Here is a 24,763-nt window from a genome sequence, read left to right as displayed (position 1 = left end):
GTGTATACGTACGTGGGCGGGCGTGCGTGTATGTGTCAAGATATCCCTTATGCGTTACCTCTGCCTAAATGAGCCACTCTGAGATTTTTAAATATATATGATATCCTGAACAAGAATTTGATAATATTTTACCTCAATCTGTACACCTGATTAATTGACCAGAGAGGGGGTACATACCAGTCTCCTCCCGCTCACACAACCAGATGAGTAAGGACGATTTATGATGATGATGGTTATCCGTCGTTGTCTTCCACTAGGTGATTTACTAAATGCTGGTAGATTGATGAGGTCGGTTCTTCTCTGTCTACACAAAGCTCTGGAGTCAGTCACTGTATCGTTGTGTGACAGTTCACTAATTCACTGTACCACTGATTACAGTCACCACTCAACAACACAATCAGGTAGTTCCACGGCAGGTCTCCCACCCTGTCAGGTCGCACACTTACATGCACCGGTGATGCCACTAGCTCCACTTTAGTTTCTTCGCCAAATCTTCGCACTATCGCTAGCGATATGACTATGCTATGTTGCACCCTGCGAGGCGCTACACATCAAGAAGTCAATACCAACAATCAACAGCCAATTAATGCACAACTATATTCTACCTACTTCAAGACTCCACACCAATATAGAAGCATCAAGATATATGGGCCAATAGGCCCTTTGCAGTTACTTCCATTCTTCCCTTTAATTTACCCAATTTATACCCATTGTTTCGTGTTCTGTCGTGTGTTGAAAGTTTTGTTCACCTCATCCAAAACTGTTGTAACATATCACCTCACCCAAATGCGGGTATATAAGATTATATATATATATATATATTATATATATATATGCCATTAAACACAACAGCATTGTGATTATTATTAATTTTCTTCTGGATATTTTCCATTCTATGCTGATATCTTCTACCGTCTGGATGGTGAAGAAACACTACGTCACTTAATCTTAACAGTTTTATTGCTCGACGTTTCGTCAGCAATGTGACATTTTCAGGAATACATCCTGTTGAACTGACTCGGGTATACTGAGCTTACAAGGAGAAAACTAGACATTTATGAGATAAGTACCAACATTTATAAATGTCTATTTAAATGTGAACGCTTTTGATAACTCTGTTATAACAGTTAACATTTGTACCTGAATTGCAGAGTTTTTATGAGCTGCTGAGGGCATTATATCTGAGTTTGATATCCAAATTTTCTCCACTAGGGGATAATACTGATGTACCATATCGGGACCTCTACAAAATGGGAATTGTTGTGTGGATTATGCTGGTTCTCATCTACTGGTTCTTACTACATAGCTTCCTTAAGAAGGCATTGAAAAACGTAGCTGTTCACAAAATCAAGAAAACAAAAAATATGTCCACTAGAGTTACAATGCAATCAGCGTTCTTCACGGAGCTGGTTGGTAAGGTAAGTTTCGTCATAACAATGTTCATGAAAAAGTTTTAAATCAGTGTTCATTTGATTTTTTTCCTGCCATTAGCATTTAGTCGGATGCAGCTAGAAACTGTGCACAAACTCTTGTGGAAGTAATGACAGTGAAAAGCTCCAAATTATTGTGGAAATTAATAAATATTCAGATCAAATCTGTTAATCACGTATGCAAGTTTAATGGAGATTTGACGCTTGGAACTATTTTATTATGTAAGGAAATCATACAAGCTAATCTTAATTTCTACCTCTCCCATATCTGCTTCATCTGAGTTTATTTCTATGATTGAACTGTGGCCTGAATATGGCGTTGTAAAATATTAAACCACATACTTGGTGGAAAGTTTTGTTAAGTACTTTAATATCAATATTAGCCAAAAGCACTTCCATGCTTTCAATAATTTGCATATTTGTTCAGTATAAATGTGCTTTTGAAAAAAATAATGTACATGGTCCTGTGTTAAAACAGACGCCTTTATATTTTATCTCTGATCTCTATGTATAATATGCTATTATCCCAATTCTTGTAACTATCTTTCATAGATGTACTCACCTAAGTTGTGATTGCAGTAGTTGAAGTTTGGCTCTTTGGTCCCGCCTCTCAACTATGAATGAACTGGCTGTAACAAACTAGGCTGTTGTAAGAATTATTCCAGAAGGTTCCAGAAGTTCGAGTAGGGACCTGACCTCTCAACAACGCCCAGTCCCCTGGGAATTAGCAGGTCTGAGTCACAAATGGCGGGCATCTTTGTTCATAGCTGCGTATAATGAACCATCCTATAGTATTCAGTAATTTAGAGAAAATTAGCCTTTATTCATTTTGCATTAAAATTGTATTGTATAATAGTACTGGATACAATATCAAGAGTATTCTAATTATTGAGTTTAAGTCACCATCAGTGACGTCACGAATCAGATCTAACTTTTGAGGCGGAGTGACCGGCGGTCATAGGTCATCAGGGGTTGACAGGTCTACTATTTCTCAAAGTTTTAATAACCATTTTTGTGATCGGGAACAGCTCTGCCGTTAGAGGCTTGTGTAATTTATTTCAGTAAAATAATTCAACCAGTCTGGATCAATTAAGTACAACAGAGTTTAATTGTTATAACTTAAACCTTGCTAGTAACTTGGAAACTTTGACTAGGCGGAAGGTTACAATGTTCTTGTCTGGGGTAGACCAGACGAGGAAAAGATCAGTGTGATCTGCCGAGCAGCTGGGAGAGGTCAAAACATCTTACCTCTCCCCAAGACCAGCCCCAACACCGAGAGCTGGGAAACATAGAGGTATAGTTGCTATGGTTATGTATAGAAATAGTCTTCTCATTTGCCATTCAGGTCAAGTAGGGAGTGTTAAAGTGATAGGGAGTGAACACATTTAGATTTTGTTTTAGTTTTCTTTTAATAAATTAAATTTGTTATTAATTTGCATTTTATTGTTTCCATGTGTTTTATGTGTATACTTGTCCTGGTCACGTGGTCCACACGAGGCAGAGTTGCATTGGGCGCCGATTCTAACATCGAATCGGAATTATCATTACCGTGTAATTTATTCCACACTCAAGGTCATCGTTTATAGTGGGGATCAAGCCCCTAGGTTGATTAATTAGCGTGATCGATCCAGACCTCGATCATTGCTCTTGTATCACTGGTCTGGTGGTGGCAGCAGAGGTGACTCTAGGGTTTTGTTCAGAGCTTAGGTCACGTCATACTGGGTGTAGAATCCTAAGTCGGTCAATCGTCTTAGGACCACGTGGCGTGGAGTTGGCTTTGTTAAAAGTTTTGGAGTCCCTTGGTTTAGAAATAAAAGTAAGAATACGGGTAGAGGGAGTAGAAGGCAGAGAAGTAAAGAGAGAGGAACCCAAACCCGTGTTACATGGCGTACAGATTCTTAAACCTACTGGGCTCCATCAAATCTATATTTGAAGCTGTGTATGGAGTCTGCCTCCAACACATCACTGCCTAATGCATTCCATCTGTTAACTACTCTGACACGGAAAAAATCTTTCTAATGCTTTTGCTGCTTATTTGGGTACTAAGTTTACACCCGTGTCCCCTTGTTCGTGTTCCACCCATGCTAAATAGTTTGTCTTTGTCCACCCTGTCTTTTCCTCTGAGAATTTTGTTGGTGGTGATAATATCTCCCCTTACTCTAATATTTTACAGGGACGTAAGATTTAGCTCCCATAGCCTTTCCTCGTAGCTCATACCTCTCAGTTCTGCGACTAGTCTGATGGGATACCTCTGACTCTTCTGAACACAAGAAACTTTGTGTTTAAACTGGGTCTGGAATCCAGACTGGAGCACATACTCAAGGATTGGATTGACATAGGTAGTATACAATGTTCAGAATGATCCCTTACACAATTTTATAAAGGCAGTTCTTTTGTTGGCCAATCAAGTATATGCCGCTGATGATATCCTTTTATATGGGCTTCTGCAGACAGGTTCTGTGTGATATCAACTCCCAGATCTTTCTCTCTATTTGACTCTTGTAGTATTTCAACTCCCAGATTGTGTTCAGCCTCCTGCTTCCTTTACCAAATTACATTATTTTACACTTTCCTGAGTTAAACTGTAGTAGCAAGGACATCCTGTAGTGTCTGACTGTCTTCATCTGTCTTGATTTTCTCATAATTTCTGCATCATCAGCAAACATTGAGAGGAATGTGTCTATACCCTCTGCAAGATCGTTTACATATATAAGAAACAAGATGGGTCCTAGTACAGAGAGCCCTGTGATGCTCCGCTGGTGACGTCTTTCCCTCACAGTTTCTCGCTGTTTCTTGTTGCTTAGATACACCCTTATCCACTGGAGCACCTTACCTTTTACTCTTGCCTGTTTCTCCAACTTTTATAGCAGCCTCTTATGGAGGGCTGTGTGAAAGGCTTTCAGATAGTCTAATAAAGTGCAGTCTGTCCACCCTTCTCTCTCTTGTCTAATATTTTGTCGCTTGGTCATAATTCTATTAAGCCTGTCATTCATCTTGGGGGCTGAGTTTGGGTAATAAAGTTTGAGGGACATAACACCCTCGGTTACCAATTAACTTACCTTTAGACTACACAGCAAACCACCCATAAGGAATCTCACAAATGCTCTCCACAATATAAACTGGGAATTTGAACAACAATTCACAGGATATAAATTCATTATACTATTTCTTTCTCTCCAAAACTCTAAGCCTCTACAACGCACACTGTCCTCTCCTCACTAACCAAGTATCTACCAAAAGATTAAACAGCCCCTGGTTCACAAGTGGCATACTTAAGGGGCCTAACACGAATAAATGAAAGTTGTTAAATTTCAATTAAACTTTATTTGCTAGTCGTATAAGAAAAGGGCTTCAACTGGTCCATGTCTGAGCATCTTAGCATAAACAGGAAGGGAGAAAAAATAAAAAACGTATTATTCAACAAATTTTCAACACTTTTCAAAATGCCTTGACAAACACAAGTGTCAAGTAAAATCATTTCTATGACACTCAGCTATCACATTAGCATATATTAAAGGATTCCTATAAGCAATTGTATCAAAATAATTTTTTAATGCAATAATACAATTGTTCAAAGTTTCCTTCCAGAAATATGCAATTTCTGATGTTTACAATTATTTATAAAACCAATAAATAAAAATAGAAATAAAGTGTCTCATAAATATTGTAGGAGCACAAACACTATATATAATGTGGAATTTTAATGTAAATTGATTAATAAATGAAAGTGTCCAGGCACCATGAAGTTGTAAATTACTTGAATAAAATAAAGTTTAAAGTTTGGCCACCTGTGGCTGATGTTGACGTAGACCTATTTCTTTCAAAACTTGCACCCTCACAGATAGCCATACGTTCAGTAAGGTGTACAAATAGGTGAGTACACACACACACACACACACACACAAACATACACACACACACACACACACACACACACACACACACACACACACACACACACGCAAACACTGACACTAGTACCCGAACTGAGGGGTATGAGCTACGAGGAGAGACTACGGGAATTAAACCTCACGTCACTGGGAGACAGAAGAGTTAGAGGGGACATGATCACCACATAGGATTCTCAGAGGAATTGATAGGGTAGATAAAGACAGGCACACAGGCAAGCAAATAAAAAAAATTACCACAAGGGGCACGCGCACTAGGGGGACACAGGTGGAAATTGAGGGCCCAAATGAGCCATAGAGCCGTTAAAAAGAATTTTTTCAGTGTTAGAGTAGTAGACAAATGAAATGCATTAGAAAGTGATGTGGCGGAGGCAGACTCCATACACAGCTTCAAGTGTAGATATGATAGAGCGCAGTAGTCTCATAAACCTGTACACCAGTTGATTGACAGTTGAGAGGCGGGACCAAAGAGCCAGAGCTCAAACCCCGCAAGCAAAATTAGGTGAGCACAATTAGGTGAGTACAGGACTCATGCAAATCGCCCGATAAAAAAAATATGAGAAAAAATAGAGAAAAAATCTAATATTTTTTTTTACTAAATGTTTTTGGGAAAAAGCTTATTATTAAAATACTTTATTATTGGCTATTGTGATAACTTAGAGTCATAGACATAATTTCAGTTGACACTTGTGTTTGATGTTAATTTTTTACTATTTTGGAAAATTGTTGACACATAATTCAATATTTTTTCACCCTTTCTATTTATGCTACGATGCTGAGACTTGGACCAGTTGAACCCGATTTCATATGCAACTAGTCAAAAAAGTTTGATTGAAATCGAACCAGTTTTCATTTGTGAATTTTTTGGTGTTAGGCCCTCCTAAAGCAATTAGCAAGAAACACGAATATGAAAACAACATAGAATTGGCCTAGTTACAAAAGAACGAGTAAAGAGATACTTATCAATGCTTACCAATATAATACGAAGAGCCAAAGCTTCCTTTTATGACAAGAGATTTAAATAAGCAAAAGGAAATATGAAAAATACATGGTTGGCCATCTATAACATCACAGGATCTAAACAACAATCACATAACAAGCAGATAAAACTCTCTAAAGATGGTTACACTCTTGCAACAGACTTAGATAATGCAACTAAATTCAACAACAGCTTTTTTTCATCAATTGGTTCAAACCTTGCCAGAAAAATCCCAGAGACCCAAACACATGTTACTCCATATCTCACATGCAGCTATCCTAACTCTCTACTCCTCTTACCAATTAATCCAACAGACATTATATCCATAATTCAATCACTTAAAGCCAAAGCTGGGAACATTAATGGAATGCCATCTATGATATATGAGAGTGCTGTCCCTGCTCTTGCACTACCCATAGCTCTGCTATTCAACAAATCTCTAGGGTATCATACATTCCCGATATCCTTAAAAAGCAAGAGTGATGCCAGATCATAAAGGAGGTGAGACAGCTGACATAAACAATTACAGACCAATATCAAATCTACCTTTACTTTTCACAAACATTTGAATTTTTTTTTACAAACAGCTATACTGCTGCTTTGTAAAACTCAACATACTAAGTCCCGGCCAGTTTGGCTTCCGTTCCCTATAGAGTACCAACGATGCCATTATTAGTCTGCTTGATATAATCTACGCATCCCTTGGCAAAAATTAGTTCCCAATTGGCCTCTACAATAACCTGAGAAAGGCCTTTGATACTGAAAACCATAACTACCTCTTACTTAAACATCACCACTATGGTATTCGAGGTCTTGCTCTTGACTATATTCGTTCCTATCTCAGTGACAGACACCAATATATAGTCATCAATAGCGTAACCTCTCCCACTCTACCATTGACAATAGAGGTGCCACAGGGCAGCATCTTGGGACCTCTCCTATTTTTTATATACATCAATGACTTGCCAAATGTTTCTAACATTCTTAAACCTGTACTATTTGCATAAGATACTACCTTCATCTATTCTGACCCCAACCCCCACACACTAAATAATATTGTCAACAGATAATTAAAAAAGTCCACCCGTGGATGTCAACCAATAAAATTACACTAAACCTAGAAAAGACTTTCTACATTTTATTTGGTAGTAAATCATCAAATCATGATTCCAGATAGACAATGTTAACATTACCAATAAAAATGAGGGGAAGTTCCTTGGCTTATACATAGACAATAGACTGAAGTTCAGCACCCACATACAACACATAGCCAAAAAATGTAAAAAAACCGGTCGGTATACTTTAAAAAATCAGATATTATGTCCCCCACTCTGCTCTCCTCCCATTATACTACACACTAGTCTATCTCTACCATGCATACGTTATCTGCGCATGGTGTTCAACCACTGGAAATTATCTCAAGCCTATCATCACTCAGCAAAAATCTGCTTTCAGATCTATAACATACTCCATCCTCAGGCAACACACAGCCCCTCTATTTAAGTCCCTTAATATGCTAAGCTTACACTCACTCAACATATTCTCGTGTGCTATCTACATGTACAAAACCTTGTTCCTAAATGGTAATCTTGATCTGAAACGTTTCCTTCATAGGTGTAATACAAGCCATGAGCACTACACCAGAAATAAATATCTTATTGATATCCCCCAGAGTCAGATCAAATCTGTGCAAACACTCCTTGCAAATAAAAGGATGGCAGATAGTCTTTGGAACTCACTCCCTGATAAATTAAAAAATTGTCCAACCTATGCTCTGTTAAATAAAAAAGTACCTAATTTCATCCTCATAGTTTCCTACCTTGTGCTTCAAACTCACACTGTATCTTGTCCACTTCCCCATTATTAATACTTAAGTCATATCCTTACCAGTGCAATTACCGCTAATCAACTTATGTTGTAGTTATCTGTTGTTGTACTTTTTTTTTAAGAGCTTTCAGTGAACAAGCCAATAAAATAAAAAAAAAAAATACACGGAGAAAGAGAAAAAAATCACACATAACAATGTGACAGAAGAACCTACACTAACGCTAACACTTCTTATTCTACTACTGAATAGAGGTGCTGTGCCTTGTCAAATTTAGCAGTGTAATAGTATACATGATGGTCCACCTGATCATGCCCCAGTTTGCAGCAACACTGCACCACCTTCCTTATCACATGCATCGATGTGAATTTTAAAAGGGTGGTCGAATCATGAGCTAGCAAGCACTGGAGCGGAAGCTAAGATTGCTTTCAAGTTTTTAAAGGCCTTTGCACATTCAGTGGATAATTTGAACTTCACAGTTTTTAGCAACAAGTTGATTAATGGTGTTGCTACACTCGAGAAATTCTTACAGAACCTGCGATAGTAAGCACAAGTTGAACTTGAAATTTTGGATAGTAAGCTTGAGCTCGGATAGAAAGCACAAGCTGAGCTCTTTGTGACTGAGAAACCGTCGCACGCTTTTTTGTGCTTCACATCTTTTACGTTGCATATGTTTTTGGATTTAAGCACTGGGTGTTCTACAATGGCACTGATTTAATCTGACAAGGTAGCATTTTTCCCTGGCCCACTTCATACTCTAGGTGTCACCTTGCACTGGCCAAAGCAACACTTCTTTAAATTGAGAGTTAATTTAACAGATTTCAAGACTGTGAATAACTGACGTAAACTGGCTATATGTTCCGGCCAACTATTATTATTCAACAAAATATCCAGGTATGCCCGACAATTGGGAACATGTGCCAACAAGGAACTCATTAACCTCTGGAACGTTGCGGGGGCATTCCTCAGTCCGAACGGTAAGACCTGGTACGCAAAGACATCAGGTGCTATGAACACAGTTAGTTCCTTGGCGTGTTCAGTAAGAAGTATTTGAAAGCATCCTCTCGAGCGGTCGAACTTAGACACGTATGTGGCCGTTCCGATCTTATTCATACTGTCCTCAAGAAGTGGCAACGGGTAGGCATTAACTATGATCACCTTATTGAGACGGCAGTAGTCGGGGCATAGCCTCCAGGAGTTGTCTGGTTTAGGGAGCAAAATATGGGAAAACACCGAGAGCTCTGATTCGGCTGGATAAAGTTGTGTTGGAGCACGAAGCCGACCTCCGGTCATATGATGGCCCTCTTCTCCGGACTCATCCAGTAGGGCTGAAGGCAGATGGGGATGTACTCACCTAATTGTACTCACCTAATTGTGCTTGCGGGGGTTGAGCTTTGGCTCTTTGGTCCCGCCTATCAACTGGTGTACAGATTCCTGAGCCTACTGGGCTCTATCATATTTACATTTGAAACTGTGTATGGAGTCAGCCTCCACCACATCACTTCCTAGTGCATTCCATTTATTACCTACTCTGACACTGAAAAAATTCTTTCTAACGTCTCTGTGGCTCATCTGGGTACTAAGTTTCCACCTGTGTCCCCTTGTTCGTGTCCCACCCGTGCTGAAGAGTTTGTCTTTGTCCACCCTGTCAATTCCCCTGAGAATTTTGTAGGTGGTTATCATGTCTCCCCTTATTCTTCTGTTTTCCAGGGATGTGAGGTTCAGCTCCTTTAGCCTTTCCTCGTAGCTCAATCCTCTCAGTTCCGGGACGAGCCTGGTGGCATACCGCTGAATCTTCTCTAACTTTGTCTTGTGTTTAACTAGGTATGGACTCCAGGCTGGAGCTGCATACTCCAGGATTGGTCTTACATAAGTGGTATACAGGGTTCTGAAAGATTCCTTACACAAGTTTCTGAAGGCAGTTCTTATGTTGGCCAGTGTAGCATATGCCGCTGATGATATTCTTTTGATGTGGGCCTCTGGGGACAGGTTCGGTGTGATATCAACCCCCTGATCCTTCTCTCTATTTGACTCTTGCAGGATTTCCCCTCCCAGATGATACCTCCCAGATGTGGTCAGCCAACTTGACATTATGGTAGACGACATCGGTCTGTGTCCGTACCTCCTCAAACATACTGGAGAACTCGACAAGTAGTGGCTGCACAGCCTCACACTAGAATATCTGCAAATGGGACAGCCTCTCCTCCACAGCACTCACAGAACAAGAATGATTCAAAGTAGGATTAGTTGTATCCCCAGAACAATTATTCTCTTCCTCACTGTAAAAGGAGGTATTGGTTAGAGCAACTGGCATGGAGCACTGGAATCTCTTCAGACGGTTCAAGTACACAAGGATCACCTGGTTCTTTTTGTCCTTGTGCCTGACTTTGTACATGAGGTCCCCAACCTTTTATGTCACTATTCAGGGCCTTCATACTTGTGGGACATAGTGTTTCCCAACCGAGTCTTTAACACGAGGTCATAGTCACCTGGATCAAATACCGTTCAACTTAGCTTTAGAATCGTGTTGCTCCTTCATGCAAGCTTGGACCTTCTCTAGATGTTTTAAAGTAGCAGCCATACTGTCACGATGTTTTTGGTTGTATTGGGCAAAATAATCTGAGCCTTCAAATAGTGTCACAAAACCTAACAGTTGATCCTGCAACATTTGTAAGGGTCCACGGACCTTGTGACCAAACACTAACCCAAATGGTATAGCCCAGTGAACTCTGTAGTCTCTCTCGAGCTGCAAACAAACATACGGCAAGTTCTCATCCCAAGCCTGGTTAGAACTTTCACAGGACGTCTTAAGCATCTGCTTCAAAGTCTGATGGAACCGATGGAACCCCTTGAATGTGAGGATGATATTGGTTAGAAACCTTGTGAGTTATTCCTTTTTCTTTACAAAACTATTCAAAAGTATCAGACCTAAAATTACTGCCATTGTCAGTTTGTACTGCCCGAGGCAATCCAAAAGTTGAAAAGAATTGCAACATACGAGCATTTGCAGTTTTTGCTTGGAAGCTCCTTACAGCAAAGGAAGTGGGAACGGAAAGGAAACAGTGGCTCTCTGGAAAATGAGTCGTGAAACACACCCTGGGTTATCAGTAAATATTACCAGCCTTAGTTTTAGGCAATAGACCAACACAATCCATCATAACATGAGAAAAGGGTTCCTAGCTCTGGCACAACAATAGGCCTTGCATGCAAACATCTTTCTTTTTCGTTTTCAAAACGTAATAAAAACCACATTTGATTTTTTTCGTCACGTTTTGAATTACGTATTCTACACGTGTTTTGAGAATTTTGTAAATACAATTATAAAACGTGAGTTTATAACGTTATAATAAAACGTATTTTAAATATTATGATATAACGTTTTAGAGCAAAGTTTTTTAAAACGTTGATGCTAATTGATAATTATTAAAATTATTAGGTGTAATTATCTTTATTGCATTTAGAAAGATAGAGACTGACAGAAAGACAGAGGAGAGAAACAAAGGGAAAAGACAAAAGGAGATAGAAAATAAACAAAGAGAGAAAGAGAGTAGGGCGAGAGAGAAGAAAGATGAAAAAGGTGAGAGAGAGAGAGAGAGAGAGAGAGAGTGAGTGAGTGAGTGAGTGAGTGAGTGAGTGAGTGAGTGAGTGAGTGAGTGAGTGAGTGAGTGAGAGAGAGAGAGAGAGAGAGAGAGAGAGAGAGAGAGAGAGAGAGAGAGAGAGGAGAGAGAGGAGAGAGACTGAGAGAGACTGAGAGAGACAGAGAAAGAGAGACTGAGTGAGTGAGAGAGAGAGAGAGATAAAGGATAAAGGCTGGGATAAACCTGTTTACTGCCTCCTGACACGTTTGGGTTACATATTCCATCATGTCTTGTCTTCCAATTACTATGGTACCTTTTATGTAGTCACTGAAATCTTCACAGCCCTGAATAACCATCTCTTCAAAACTCCAGCTTTTTCTTATCAGCAGATCTATACCACCTCCTCCTCTTCCTTCTCTCTCTTTCCTCACTACATAGTATACCTATGGAAACACTGCATTTGTTATGGTTTTCGTTAGCTTTGTTTCTGCGAGTGCAATTATGTCTGGGTTTTCTTCTAGTGCCCATTCTCCATGTTCACTTTTTTTTTTAATTCTATCTATATTACTGTACATTGCCTTGAAGCTCACTTTCTTCTGTTCATTCTCATGTCCCCTTCTTGGTGAGCGTTCTGCTGAGGAAGGAAGCGGTTCCATAGGTGTAAAAATTAGCGAGGTGGTTAACAGGGTCTCAGAGGGGTGAGGGGTGGGTAGTCAAGTGTATGGGGGACAGAGGGGGGGGGTATAGAGTAAGGAGAGAGGGGTGATAGAGGGGGGAGGGGACAGGGAGGGAAAGAGAAATGAGGGGAGTGGGATACATGGTGGGAATGGGGGAGGGGTGACAGGGTCGGTACAGGGTGAGGGGAGGAGGGAGGGATGACTGAGCATTCAAGTGGGGTGGCAAAAAGGGTGAGGGGTAGGAAGCGTTTCTATGCAGAGGTGGGAGGTCGCGTTGTCCTCCCGTCTGATGTTGCTTTGAGGCCGATTGTGGGTTCCCCCCTCGCCTCTGGGAATGTAGTGTTGGGGGCTGTGATTTCCTGGTTTTCTCCTCTCACCCTGCACTTCTTCCTTGCTTCTGTTACCTTGGCTCTCTCCTCCTTCGTCCTGTCCCTCTGGGGGAATAAATTGAGGGTGAGGGAGAGAGAGACTCAGCCTCCAGCGCTACGTGTGCGTGCATGTGTGTGTGGGTGTTGAGAAGTGTGTGTGTGTTTGTGAGTTTCTGTGTGTGAATTTGTGATTGTTTCAGTGTTTCAGTGTGTAATGGGGGTTTGTGTGTGAGTGCGTGGGTGTGTATGTGAGTACGTGGGTGTGTATGTGTGTGTGATTGCTAGTAGGTGGATGTCTATTTGGGTGAGTATGGTGCCTTTAGTTTACAGCGTGGGGGGGGGGAGGAAATCTAGGGGATTAGCAGCTCATCCGGTTCCCAAGTGAGCTCACAACTGAGGTCCTTGCCTCCTGACTACCAAGTTCACTATTATTTTATTGAATGAAATGCATTAATGACTATGATATCTCTGGGTAAGTCACATGGCGGGTTGCTCTTCCCTTCGTCCAGCAGTGTACATGAATGGTGCTCTCAGTTCGATTCTTTTTCTTTTGGTACGTTGCTCCCTGCTTGCTGCACATTGCATTAGACCAAATACTATGATCAAGCCTCTATACAATTTCAGTGTCCCAAACTATTTGCATTAATTCGCAGAGCTCACTGACCCACGTGTCTCACCGCCGGCGCTGACTGACTGTATTTTCCTAGTTGTATTCACCTAGTTGTGTTTGCGAGGGGTTGAGCTCTGCTCTTTCGGCCCACCTGTCAACTCTCAATCAACTGTTTCTAACTCCTACTATTGTTTTTTTTTCACACCACACACACACACACACACACCAGGAAGCAGCCCGTGACAGCTGACTAACTCCCAGGTACCTATTTACTGCTAGGTAACAGGGGCATGAGGTGAAAAACTCTGCCCATCGTTTCTCGCCGGCGCCCGGAATCGAACCCGGGACCACAGGATCACGTGTGCAGCGTGCTGTCCGCTTGGCCGCCGGCTTCCTGTGTGTGTGTGTATGTGTGTGTGTATGTGTGTGTGTGTGTGTGTGTGTGTGTGTGTGTGTGTGTGTGTGTGTGTGTGTGTGTGTGTGTGTGTACTCACATATTTGTGCTTGCGGGGGTTGAGCTTTGGCTCTTTGGTCCCGCCTCTCAACTGTCAGTCAACTGGTGTACAGATTCCTGAGCCTACTGGGCTCTATTATGTCTACATTTGAAACTGTGTATGGAGTCAGCCTCCACCACATCACTGCCTAATGCATTCCATCCGTTAACTACTCTGACACTGAAAAAGTTCCTTCTAACGTCCCGGTGGCTCATTTGGGTACTCAGTTTCCATTTGTGTCCCCTTGTTCGCATACCACCAGTGTTGAATAGTTTATCCTTCTTTTCACGGTCGATTCCTCTGAGGATTTTGTAGGTTGTGATCATGTCTTCCCTTATTCTTCTGTCTTCCAGTGTCGTAAGGTGCATTTCCCGCAGCCTTTCCTCGTAACTCATGCCTCTTAGTTCTGGGACTAGTCTAGTGGCATACCTTTGAACTTTTTCCAGCTTCGTCTTGTGCTTGGCAAGGTACGGGCTCCATGCTGGGGCCGCATAATCCAGGATTGGTCTTACATATGTGGTGTACAAGATTCTGAATGATTCCTTACACAGGTTCCTGAATGCTGTTCTGATGTTAGCCAGCCTCGCAAATGCCGCAGACGTTATTCTCTTTATGTGGGCTTCAGCAGACAGGTTTGGTGTGATTAACTCCTAGATCTTTCTCTCTCTCTCCGTTTCATTAAGTACTTCATCTCCTATTCTGTATCCTGTGTCTGGCCTCCTGTTTCCACTGCCTAGTTTCATTACTTTGCATTTACTCGGGTTGAACTTCAACAGCCATTTGTTGGACCATTCACTCAGTCTGTCTAGGTCATCTTGTAGCCTCCTATCATCCTCTGTTTCAATCCTCCTCATAATTTTTGCTTCATCAGCAAACATTGAGAGAAACGAGTCTATACCCCCTGGAAGATCATTTACATATCAAAAACAGTATAGGTCCAAGGACTGACCCCTTCGGGACTCCACTTGTAACGTCTCGCCAATCTGAGACCTCACCCCTCACACTGACTCGTTGTCTCCTGTTGCTTAGGTACTCCTGTATCCAACGGAGTACCTTCCCTTTCACCCCAGCCTGCATCTCCAGCTTTTTCACTAGCCTCTTGTGTGGTACTGTATCAAAGGCTTTCTGGCAATCCAAAAATATGCAGTCTGCCCACCCCTCTCTTTCTTGCCTTATTTTTGTTGCCTGGTCGTAGAATTCAAGTAACCTTGTGAGGCAGGACCTGCCATCCCTGAAACCATGTTGATGCTGTGTTACTAAGTTCTCTCGCTCCAGGTGCTCCACTAGTTTTCTTCGTACAATCTTCTCCATCAGCTTGCATGGAATGCAGGTTAGGGATACTGGCCTGTAGTTCAGTGCCTCCTGTCTACCCCCTTTCTTGTATATCGGGACTCCATTAGCTGCTTTCCAAATTTCTGGCAGTTCCCCTGTTGCCAGTGATTTGTTATACACTATGAAGAGTGGCAGGCACAGTTCTTCTGCTCCTTCCATTAGTATCCAAGGGGAGATTCCATCTGGGCCTATAACCGTTGTCACATCCAACTCTAGTAAACACTTCTTTACTTCCCCGCTGGTAATCTCAAACTCTTCCAGTGGTTCCTGGTTAATTCCAGAGATAAGAGAGGTTCCCTCTCTTATCTCTGGAATTTCTCCTTGCTCTTAGGTAAAGACCTGGAATTTCTTATTCAGTTCCTCACACACTTCCTTGTCATTTGTAGTGAATCCTTCTGCCCCTATCTTTAATTTCATAATCTGTTCCTTTACTGTTGTTTTTCTCCTGATGTGGCTATGCAGCAATTTAGGCTGAGTCTTTGCCTTGCTTGCGATGTCATTTTCGTATTGTCTTTCTGCCTCTCTTCTCATCTTGACATATTTATTTCTGGCACTCTGGTATCTTTCTCTGCTCTCAAGTGTCCTGTTATTCCTATAGTTTCTCCATGCCCTTTTACTTTGCTGCTTAGCTAGCCTACATCTCTGATTAAACCATGAGTTTCTCATCTTCATTTCACTGTTTTCCTTTTGGACTGGGACAAACTTGTTTGCTGCTTCCTTGCACTTTTGCGTGATGTAGTCCATCATGTCTTGGGCCGTCTTTCCCCTGAGCTCTGTTTCCCATGCTATATCTGTTAGGAATTTTCTTATCTCCTCATAATTTCCCTTTCGGTATGCCAACCTTTTGTTTTCAGTATTCCTCCTCGAGTTCAATAACCCTTCTTCAATCAGGTACTCAAACACCAGTACACTTTGGTCGTTCATTCCTACTGGGGGCCTCAAAACCGATTTCTCTTATGTCGGAGTCTTTCAGAGTGAAGACTAGGTCGAGTCTTGCTGGTTCGTCATTTCCCCTCATCTTTGTGGGTTCTCTGAAATGCTGGGTTAAAAAATTTCTAGTCACCACCCCCGATAGTTTGGCTCTCCACGTATCCTCGCCTCCATGTGGTTCCTTGTTCTCCCAGTCAATTCTTCCATGATTGAAGTCCCCCATGATGAGCAGGTGGGATCTATTTCTACAGGCAGCAGAGGCTGCCCTCTCAATTATAGTGTTAACTGTCATGTTGTTGTTTTCATATTCTTGACTGGGTCTTCTGTCATTTGGTGGAGGGTTATATATTACTGCTACTACTATTCTTGGTCCTTCCATTATCATGGTGCCTGTTATGTAGTCTCTGAAACCCTCACAGCCCGGGGTAGCCATCTCCTTGAAACTCCATTCCTTTCTCACCTCCTCCCCCTACTTTCCCTCTCTTTCCTTATTACTGTGTACTCCTGGGGAAACACGGCACTCGTTATGATACCTGAGAGTTTTGTTTCAGTGAGTCCAATTACATCTGGGTTCACTTCTTGTGCTCTTTCCCTTAACTCAATTGCCTTGCTTGTGATCCCATCTATGTTCAAATACATTACCCTGAAACTGACTCTCTTCTGCTTCTCCTCTGGGGGGGGGGCCTATGAGATCTGGGGTGAGCGGGAGCTGGGAGGATCTGATATGGGGAGACTGGTGGAGAAGGAAGGGCTTGGGAGTGTGGGGAAGAGGGGGAGGGTAGGGGAAGTGAGAGTGGTATGGGGGTGGGTGAGAGGGGTAGGGTAGGGGGGAGAGTGAGAGGGGAGGGTTGGGAGTGAATGAGAGGGGGAAGGTTTGAGGGGTGAGAGGGGGAGGGTTGGGGGAGCATGGGAGGATGGGGGAGAAGGGGGGGCTTGGGGGGGCAGAAAAGAAGGAAGGGCTTGTGGGGCGTTGGGGGAAAGGGAAGGCTGAAGTGGGTGAGGAAGAGGGGAGGGTTGAAGGGAGTGGTGGAGAGGGGAAGGCTTAGGTGGGGTTGGGAAGAGCTTAGGGGGGTGGGGGAGAACGGAGGGCTTGGGAGAGGGCTTGTGTGTGTGTGTGTGTGTGTGTGTGTGTGTGTGTGTGTGTGTGTGTGTGTGTGTGTGTGTGTACTCACCTAGTTGTACTCACCTAGTTGTGCTTGCGAGGGTTGAGCTCTGGCTCTTTGGTCCCGCCTCTCAACTGTCAATCAACAGGTGTACAGGTTCCTGAGCCTATTGGGCTCTATCATATCTACACTTGAAACTGTGTATGGAGTCAGCCTCCACCACATCACTTCCTAATGCATTCCATTTGTCAACCACTCTGACACTAAAAAAGTTCTTTCTAATATCTCTGTGGCTCATTTGGGCACTCAGTTTCCACCTGTGTCCCCTAGTGTGTGTGCCCCTTGTGTTAAACAGCCTGTCTTTATCAACCCTGTCAATTCCCTTGATGATCTTGAATGTGGTGATCATGTCCCCCCTAACTCTACTGTTTTCCAACGGAGTGAGGTTTAATTCCCGTAGTCTCTCCTCGTAGCTCATAACTCTCAGCTCGGGTACTAGTCTGGTGGCAAACATTTGAACCTTTTCCATTTTAGTCTTATGCTTGACTAGATATGGACTCCATGCTGGTGCCGCATACTCCAGGATTGGTCTGACATATGTGGTATATAATGTTCTGAAAGATTCCTTACACAAGTTTCTAAAGGCCGTTCTTATGTTAGCCAACCTGGCATATGCTGCTGCTGTTATCCTCTTGATATGAGCATCAGGGGACAAGTCTGGCGTGATATCAACCCCCAGGTCTTTCTCTCTCTCGGACTCTTGAAGTATTTCATCTCCCAAGTGATACCTTGTATCTGGTCTCCTGCTTCCTACCCCTATCTTCATTACATTACATTTGCTTGGATTAAACTCTAACAACCATTTGTTCGACCATTCCTGCAGCTTGTCCAGGTCTTCTTGAAGCCTCAAGCTGTCCTCCTCTGTCTTAATCCTTCTCATAATTTTGGCGTCGTCAGCAAACATTGAGAGGAATGAGTCTATACCCTCTGGGAGATCATTTACGTATATCAGAAACAGGATAGGTCCAAGTACAGAGCCCTGTGGGACTCCAGTGGTGACTTCATGCCAGTCTGAGGTCTCACCCCTCACTGTAACTCTCTGCTTCCTATTGTTTAGGTACTCCCTTATCCACTGGAGCGCCCTACCAGTTACTCCTGCCTGTTTCTCTAGCTTATGCATCAACCTTTTATGGGGTACTGTGTCAAAGGCTTTCCGACAGTCCAAAAAAATGCAGTCCGCCCACCCTTCTCTTTCTTGTTTAATCTTTGTCACCTGATCGTAGAATTCTATCAATCCTGTAAGGCAAGATTTACCCTCCCTGAACCCATGTTGATGGGTTGTCACGAAGTCTCTTCTCTCCAGATGTGTGTACTCACCTAGTTGTGTTTGCGGGGGTTGAGCTCTGGCTCTTTGGTCCCGCCTCTCAACCGTCAATCAACAGGTGTACAGATTCCTGAGCCTATCGGGCTCTGTCATATCTACACTTGAAACTGTGTATGGAGTCAGCCTCCACCACATCACCCCCTAATGCATTCCATTTGTCAACCACTCTGACACTAAAAAAGTTCTTTCTAATATCTGTGGCTCATTTGGGCACTCAGTTTCCACCTGTGTACCCTTGTGCGTGTTCCCCTTGTGTTAAATAGACTGTCTTTATCTACCCTATCAATCCCCTTCAGAATCTTGAATGTGGTGATCATGTCCCCCCTAACTCTTCTGTCTTCCAGCGAAGTGAGGTTTAATTCCCGTAGTCTCTCCTCGTAGCTCATACCTCTCAGCTCGGGTACTAGTCTGGTGGCAAACCTTTGAACCTTTTCCAGTTTAGTCTTATCCTTGACTAGATATGGACTCCATGCTGGGGCTGCATACTCCAGGATTGGCCTGACATATGTGGTATACAAAGTTCTGAATGATTCTTTACACAAGTTTCTGAATGCCGTTCGTATGTTGGCCAGGCTGGCATATGCCGCTGATGTTATCCGCTTGATATGTGCTGCAGGAGACAGGTCTGGCGTGATATCAACCCCCAAGTCTTTTTCCTTCTCTGACTCCTGAAGAATTTCCTCTCCCAGATGATACCTTGTATCTGGCCTCCTGCTCCCTACACCTATCTTCATTACATTACATTTGGTTGGGTTAAACTCTAACAGCCATTTGTTCGACCATTCCTTCAGCTTGTCTAGGTCTTCTTGAAGCCTCAAACAGTCCTCTTCTGTTTTAATCCTTCTCATAATTTTAGCATCGTCCGCAAACATTGAGAGAAATGAATCGATACCCTCCGGGAGATCATTTACATATATCAGAAACAAGATAGGACCGAGTACAGAGCCCTGTGGGACTCCACTGGTGACTTCACGCCAATCGGAGGTCTCACCCCTCACCGTAACTCTCTGCTTCCTATTGCTTAGATACTCCCTTATCCACTGGAGCACCTTACCAGCTACACCTGCCTGTCTCTCCAGCTTATGTACCAGCCTCTTATGCGGTACTGTGTCAAAGGCTTTCCGACAATCCAAGAAAATGCAGTCCGCCCAGCCCTCTCTTTCTTGCTTAATCCGTGTCACCTGATCGTAGAATTCTATCAAGCCTGTAAGGCAAGATTTACCCTCCCTGAATCCATGTTGGCGATTTGTCACGAAGTCCCTTCTCTCCAGATGTGTTACCAGGTTTTTTCTCACGATCTTCTCCATCACCTTGCATGGTATACAAGTCAAGGACACTGGCCTGTAGTTCAGTGCCTCTTGTCTGTCGCCCTTTTTGTATATTGGGACCACATTCGCCGTCTTCCATATTTCTGGTAGGTCTCCCGTCTCTAGTGACTTACTATACACTATGGAGAGTGGCAAGCAAAGTGCCTCTGCACACTCTTTCAGTACCCATGGTGAGATCCCATCTGGACCAACAGCCTTTCTAACATCCAGATCCAGCAGGTGTCTCTTGACCTCCTCTCTCGTAATTTCGAACTCCTCCAAGGCCGCCTGGTTTACCTCCCTTTCTCCTAGCACAGTGTCCTCACCCTGTTCTATTGTGAAGACCTCCTGGAACCTCTTGTTGTGTTCCTCACACACCTCTCTGTCATTCTCTGTATACCTGTCCTCGCCTGTTCTAAGTTTCAATACCTGTTCTTTCACTGTTGTTTTCCTTCTGATGTGACTGTGGAGTAGCTTTGGTTCAGTCTTGGCTTTGTTTGCTATATCATTTTCAAAATTTTTCTCTGCTTCTCTTCTCACCCTGATGTACTCATTCCTGGTTCTCTGGTATCTCTCTCTGCTTTCTGGTGTTCTGTTATTCCGGAAGTTCCTCCACGCCTTTTTGTTCAGTTTCTTCGCTTCGATACATGCCCTATTATACCATGGATTCTTCTGTTGCTTCTCGGATTTTTCCCTTTGGGCCGGGATGAACCTGTTTACTGCCTCCTGACACTTTTGGGTAACATAGTCCATCATACCCTGTACAGACTTGTCTCTGAGGTTTGTGTCCCAAGGTATTTCACTTAGGAAACTTCTCATCTGTTCATAATTCCCCTTTCGGTATGCCAGCCTTTTGATTCCTAGTTCTTTTTTGGGGGAGATAAGTCCTAGCTCTACCAAGTACTCAAAGTTGTGTGTGTGTGTGTGTGTGTGTGTGTGTACTCACCTAATTGTTCTCACCTAATTGTGCTTGCGGGGGTTGAGCTTTGGCTCTTTGGTCCCGCCTCTCAACTGTCAATCAACTGGAGGTGAGTGTGTGTGTATGTGTGTGTATGTGTGTGTGTGTGTGTGTGTGTGTGTGTGTGTGTGTGTGTGTGTGTGTGTGTGTGTGTGTGCTCACCTAGTTGTGCTTGCGGGGGTTGAGCTCTGGCTCTTTGGTCCCGCCTCTCAACCGTCAATCAATAGGTGTACAGGTTCCTGAGCCTATTGCTCTATCATATCTACACTTGAAACTGTGTATGGAGTCAGCCTCCACCACATTACTTCCTAATGCATTCCATTTGTCAACCACTCTGACACTAAAAAAGTTCTTTCTAATATCTCTGTGGCTCATTTGGGCACTCAGTTTCCACCTGTGTCCCCTAGTGCGTGTGCCCTTTGTGTTAAATAGCCTGTCTTTATCAACTCTGTCGATTCCCTTGAGAATCTTGAATGTGGTGATCATGTCCCCCAAACTCTTCTGTCTCACAACGAAGTGAGGTTTAATTCCCGTAGTCTCTCCTCGTAGCTCATACCTCTCAGCTCGGGTACTAGTCTGGTGGCAAACCTTTGAATCTTTTCCAGTTTAGTCTTATGCTTGACTAGATATGGACTCCATGCTGGAGCCTCATAATCCAGGATTGGTCTGACATATGTGGTATATAATGTTCTGAAAGATTCCTTACACAAGTTTCTAAAGGCCGTTCTTACGTTAGCCAACCTGGCATATGCTGCTGATGTTATCCTCTTGATAAGAGCTTCAGGGGACAGGTCTGGCGTAATATCAACCCCCAGGTCTTTCTCTCTCTCTGACTCTTGAAGTATCTCATCTCCCAAATGATACCTTGTATCTGGTCTCCTACCCCTATCTTCATTACATTACATTTGCTTGGGTTAAACTCTAACAGCCATTTGTTCGACCATTCCTGCAGCTTGTCCAGGTCTTCTTGAAGCCTCAAGCTGTCCTCCTCTGTCTTAATGCTTCTCATAATTTTGGCGTCGTCAGTAAACATTGAGAGGAATGAATCTATACCCTCTGGGAGATCATTTACATATATCAGAAACAGGATAGGTCCAAGCACAGAGTCCTGTGGGACTCCACTGGTGACTTCACGCCATTCTGAGGTCTCTCCCCTCACTGTAAATCTCTGCTCCCTATTGCTTGGGTACTCCCTTATCCACTGGAGCGCCCTACCAGTTACTCCTGCCTGTTTCTTCAGCTTATGCATCAACCTTTTATGGGGTACTGTGTCAAAGGCTTTCCAACAGTCCAAAAAAATGCAGTCCGCCCACCCTTCTCTTTCTTGCTTAATCTTTGTCACCTGATTGTAGAATTCTATCAAGCCTGTAAGGCAAGATTTACCCTCCCTGAACCCATGTTGATGGGTTGTCACGAAGACTCTTCTCTCCAGACGTGTTACTAGGTTTTTTCTCACAATATTCTCCATCACCTTGCATGGTATACAAGTTAAGGACACTGGCCTGTAGGTCAGTGCCTCCTGTCTGTCACCCTTTTTGTATATTGGTACTACATTAGCAGTCTTCCATATTTCTGGTAGGTCTCCCGTTTCCAGTGACCTACTATGCACTATGGAGAGTGGCAAGCAAAGTGCTCCTGCATACTCTTTCAATACCCATGGTGAGATTCCGTCTGGCCCAGCAGCTTTTCTCATATCCAGCTCCAATAGGTACTTCTTGACCCCATCTCTTGTAATTTCGAACCTTTCCAAGGTCACCTGGTTTGCTGCCACCTCTCCTAGCGCCGTGACTTCTCCCTGTTCTATTGTAAAAACCTCCTGGAACCTTTTGTTGAGTTCTTCACACACCTCTTTGTCATTCTCTGTGTACCTGTCCTCGACCACCCTTAGTGTCATCACCTGTTCCTTCACTGTTGTCTTCCTCCTGATGTGACTGTGTAGTAGCTTTGGTTCGGTCTTGGCTTTATTAGCTATATCATTTTCATACCTTTTCTCAGCTGCTCTTCTCACACTAACATACTCGTTCCTGGTTCTCTGGTATTTCTCTACTTTCTGGTGATCTGTTATTATGGAAGTTCCTCCATGCCCTTTTGTTCAGCTCATTTGCTTTCATACATTCCCTATTAAACCACGGATTCTTCCTTTGCTTCTCTGTTTTTTTCCTGTCTGGTTGGGACAAACCTGCTTACAGCCCCCTGACATTTTTAGATGATATAGTCCATCATGTCCTGTACGGACTTGGTTCCGAGTTCTGTGTCCCAATGTATATCCCATAGGAATTTATTCATCTCCTCTTAGTTTCCCTTTCGGTACGCCAGCCCTTTGTTTCCCAGTTCTTTTTTGGGGGTGATAATTCCTAGCTCAACCATGTACTCAAAGCTCAATACACTATGATCACTCATTCCCAAGGGGGCTTCTAACTTAACTTCCCTTATATCCAACTCATTTAGGGTAAATATCAGATCAAGCAAGGCTAGTTCATCCCCTCCTCTCATTCTTGTCGGTCCCTTGACGTGTTGACTTAGAAAGTTTCTTGTTGCCACATCCAGCAGCTTAGCTCTCCATGTGTCTGGGCCTCCATGTGGGTCTCTGTTTCCCCAATCTATCTTCCCATGGTTGAAGTCTCCCTTGATTAGTAGTCTGGATCCGTTCCTGCTAGCCACAGAAGCTGCTCTCTATTATATTGATGGTGGCCAAGTTGTTTCTATCATATTTATTTCTGGGTCTTCTGTCATTCGGTGGGGGGTTATATATGACTACTACTATAATTTTCTGTCCTCCAGTTGCTATGGTGCCTGATATGTAGTCACTGAAACCTTCACAGTTCTGAATTACCATCTCTTCGAAACTCCAACCTACTCTTAGTAGCAAAGCTACACCACCTCCTCCTCTCCCTTCTCTCTCTTTCCTCACTACATAGTAGCCCTGTGGAAACACTGCGTTTGTTATAGTTTTCGTTAGCTTTGTTTCTGTGAGTGCTATTATGGCTGGGTTTTCTTCTAGTGCCCACTCTCCGAGTTCACTTGTTTCATTTGTAATCCCATCTATGTTAGTGTACATTGCCTTGAAGCTCACTTTCTTCTGTTCATTTTCTTGTCCCTTTCTTGGCGAGCATTCTGCTGGTGTGGAAAGCTGTTCCGTGGGTGAGAAGATCTGTGAGGTGGTTTGCAGGGTCTCAGAGGATTTTGGGGTGGGGGGTGGGGGTTTAAGGGAAGGGGGGACAGGTAGGGTGTGGGTTAAGGAGATAGGGGGGACATGGAGGATACGGGGTGAGGGGTGGAGGAGGGATAGGGAGGGTATGGGATGAAGGGGGAAGGGAAACAGGGGGGGGGGAAAGGTGGGAGGGGGTACATGATGGGAATGGGGAAGAGGTGACAGGGGTCAGAATGGGGTGGGGGGAAGGGAGGGTTGGGTGGGGGCTGGTAGGGTGAGGGGAAGGGAGGATTTCTATGCAGAGGGGATGGAGGTGTTTCCCTCCCCTCTGGTGTTGCTGGGATGCTGGTCTTGGGTTCCCCTCTTGTCTCTGGGACTGTTGTGTTGGGTGCTGTGATTTCCTGGTTTGCTCCTCTCTCTCTGTGCTTCCTCATTGCCCCTGCTGCCATGGCTCTCTCCTCCTTCGTCCTGTCCCGCTGCAGGAATACTTTTTTGTTTTCCTCCACATGCTGCAGACGACTCTTCCTTTCGAGAATGTCCTCCTTCGTGGTTTCGTTTGTAAACACCACCTTTACAAGTCGGTTTCTGTCCTTGTTGTACCAGCCCAACCTGAAAACCTTCTCAATGTTTTGTTCAGCCCCATCCATCTGTTACCCCTTCAGTAGCCCATGTACTGCCTCTCTATCCTTGCTATTCCATTCTTGCCTGTTGGCTCCTTCCTGTTCTTTG

The 24,763-nt window shown here is 43.4% G+C and overlaps 1 protein-coding gene and 1 long non-coding RNA gene across 5 annotated transcripts in view; one reads left to right on the top strand and one right to left on the bottom strand.

Moving 5' to 3' along the window:
• The window catches only part of LOC138352347 (uncharacterized), a 237,992-nt gene that overhangs the window by 35,889 nt on the left and 177,340 nt on the right, over positions 1-24,763 (bottom strand). The window lies entirely within an intron of this gene.
• The window catches only part of LOC123748644 (potassium channel subfamily K member 1), a 193,779-nt gene that overhangs the window by 36,405 nt on the left and 132,611 nt on the right, over positions 1-24,763 (top strand). For all 3 annotated transcript variants that reach the window (XM_069304730.1, XM_069304729.1, XM_069304731.1), the window contains exon 6: positions 1,213-1,418. In XM_069304730.1, the coding sequence (XP_069160831.1) occupies positions 1,213-1,418 (206 nt within the window). The remainder of the gene's footprint in view (positions 1-1,212; positions 1,419-24,763) is intronic.

This window comes from Procambarus clarkii, chromosome 53, assembly GCF_040958095.1.
Source record: "Procambarus clarkii isolate CNS0578487 chromosome 53, FALCON_Pclarkii_2.0, whole genome shotgun sequence".
NCBI classification, from domain to species: domain Eukaryota; kingdom Metazoa; phylum Arthropoda; class Malacostraca; order Decapoda; family Cambaridae; genus Procambarus; species Procambarus clarkii.
The sequence above is the reverse complement of the archived record's forward strand: the minus strand, read 5'-3'. Positions and strand labels throughout refer to the sequence as shown.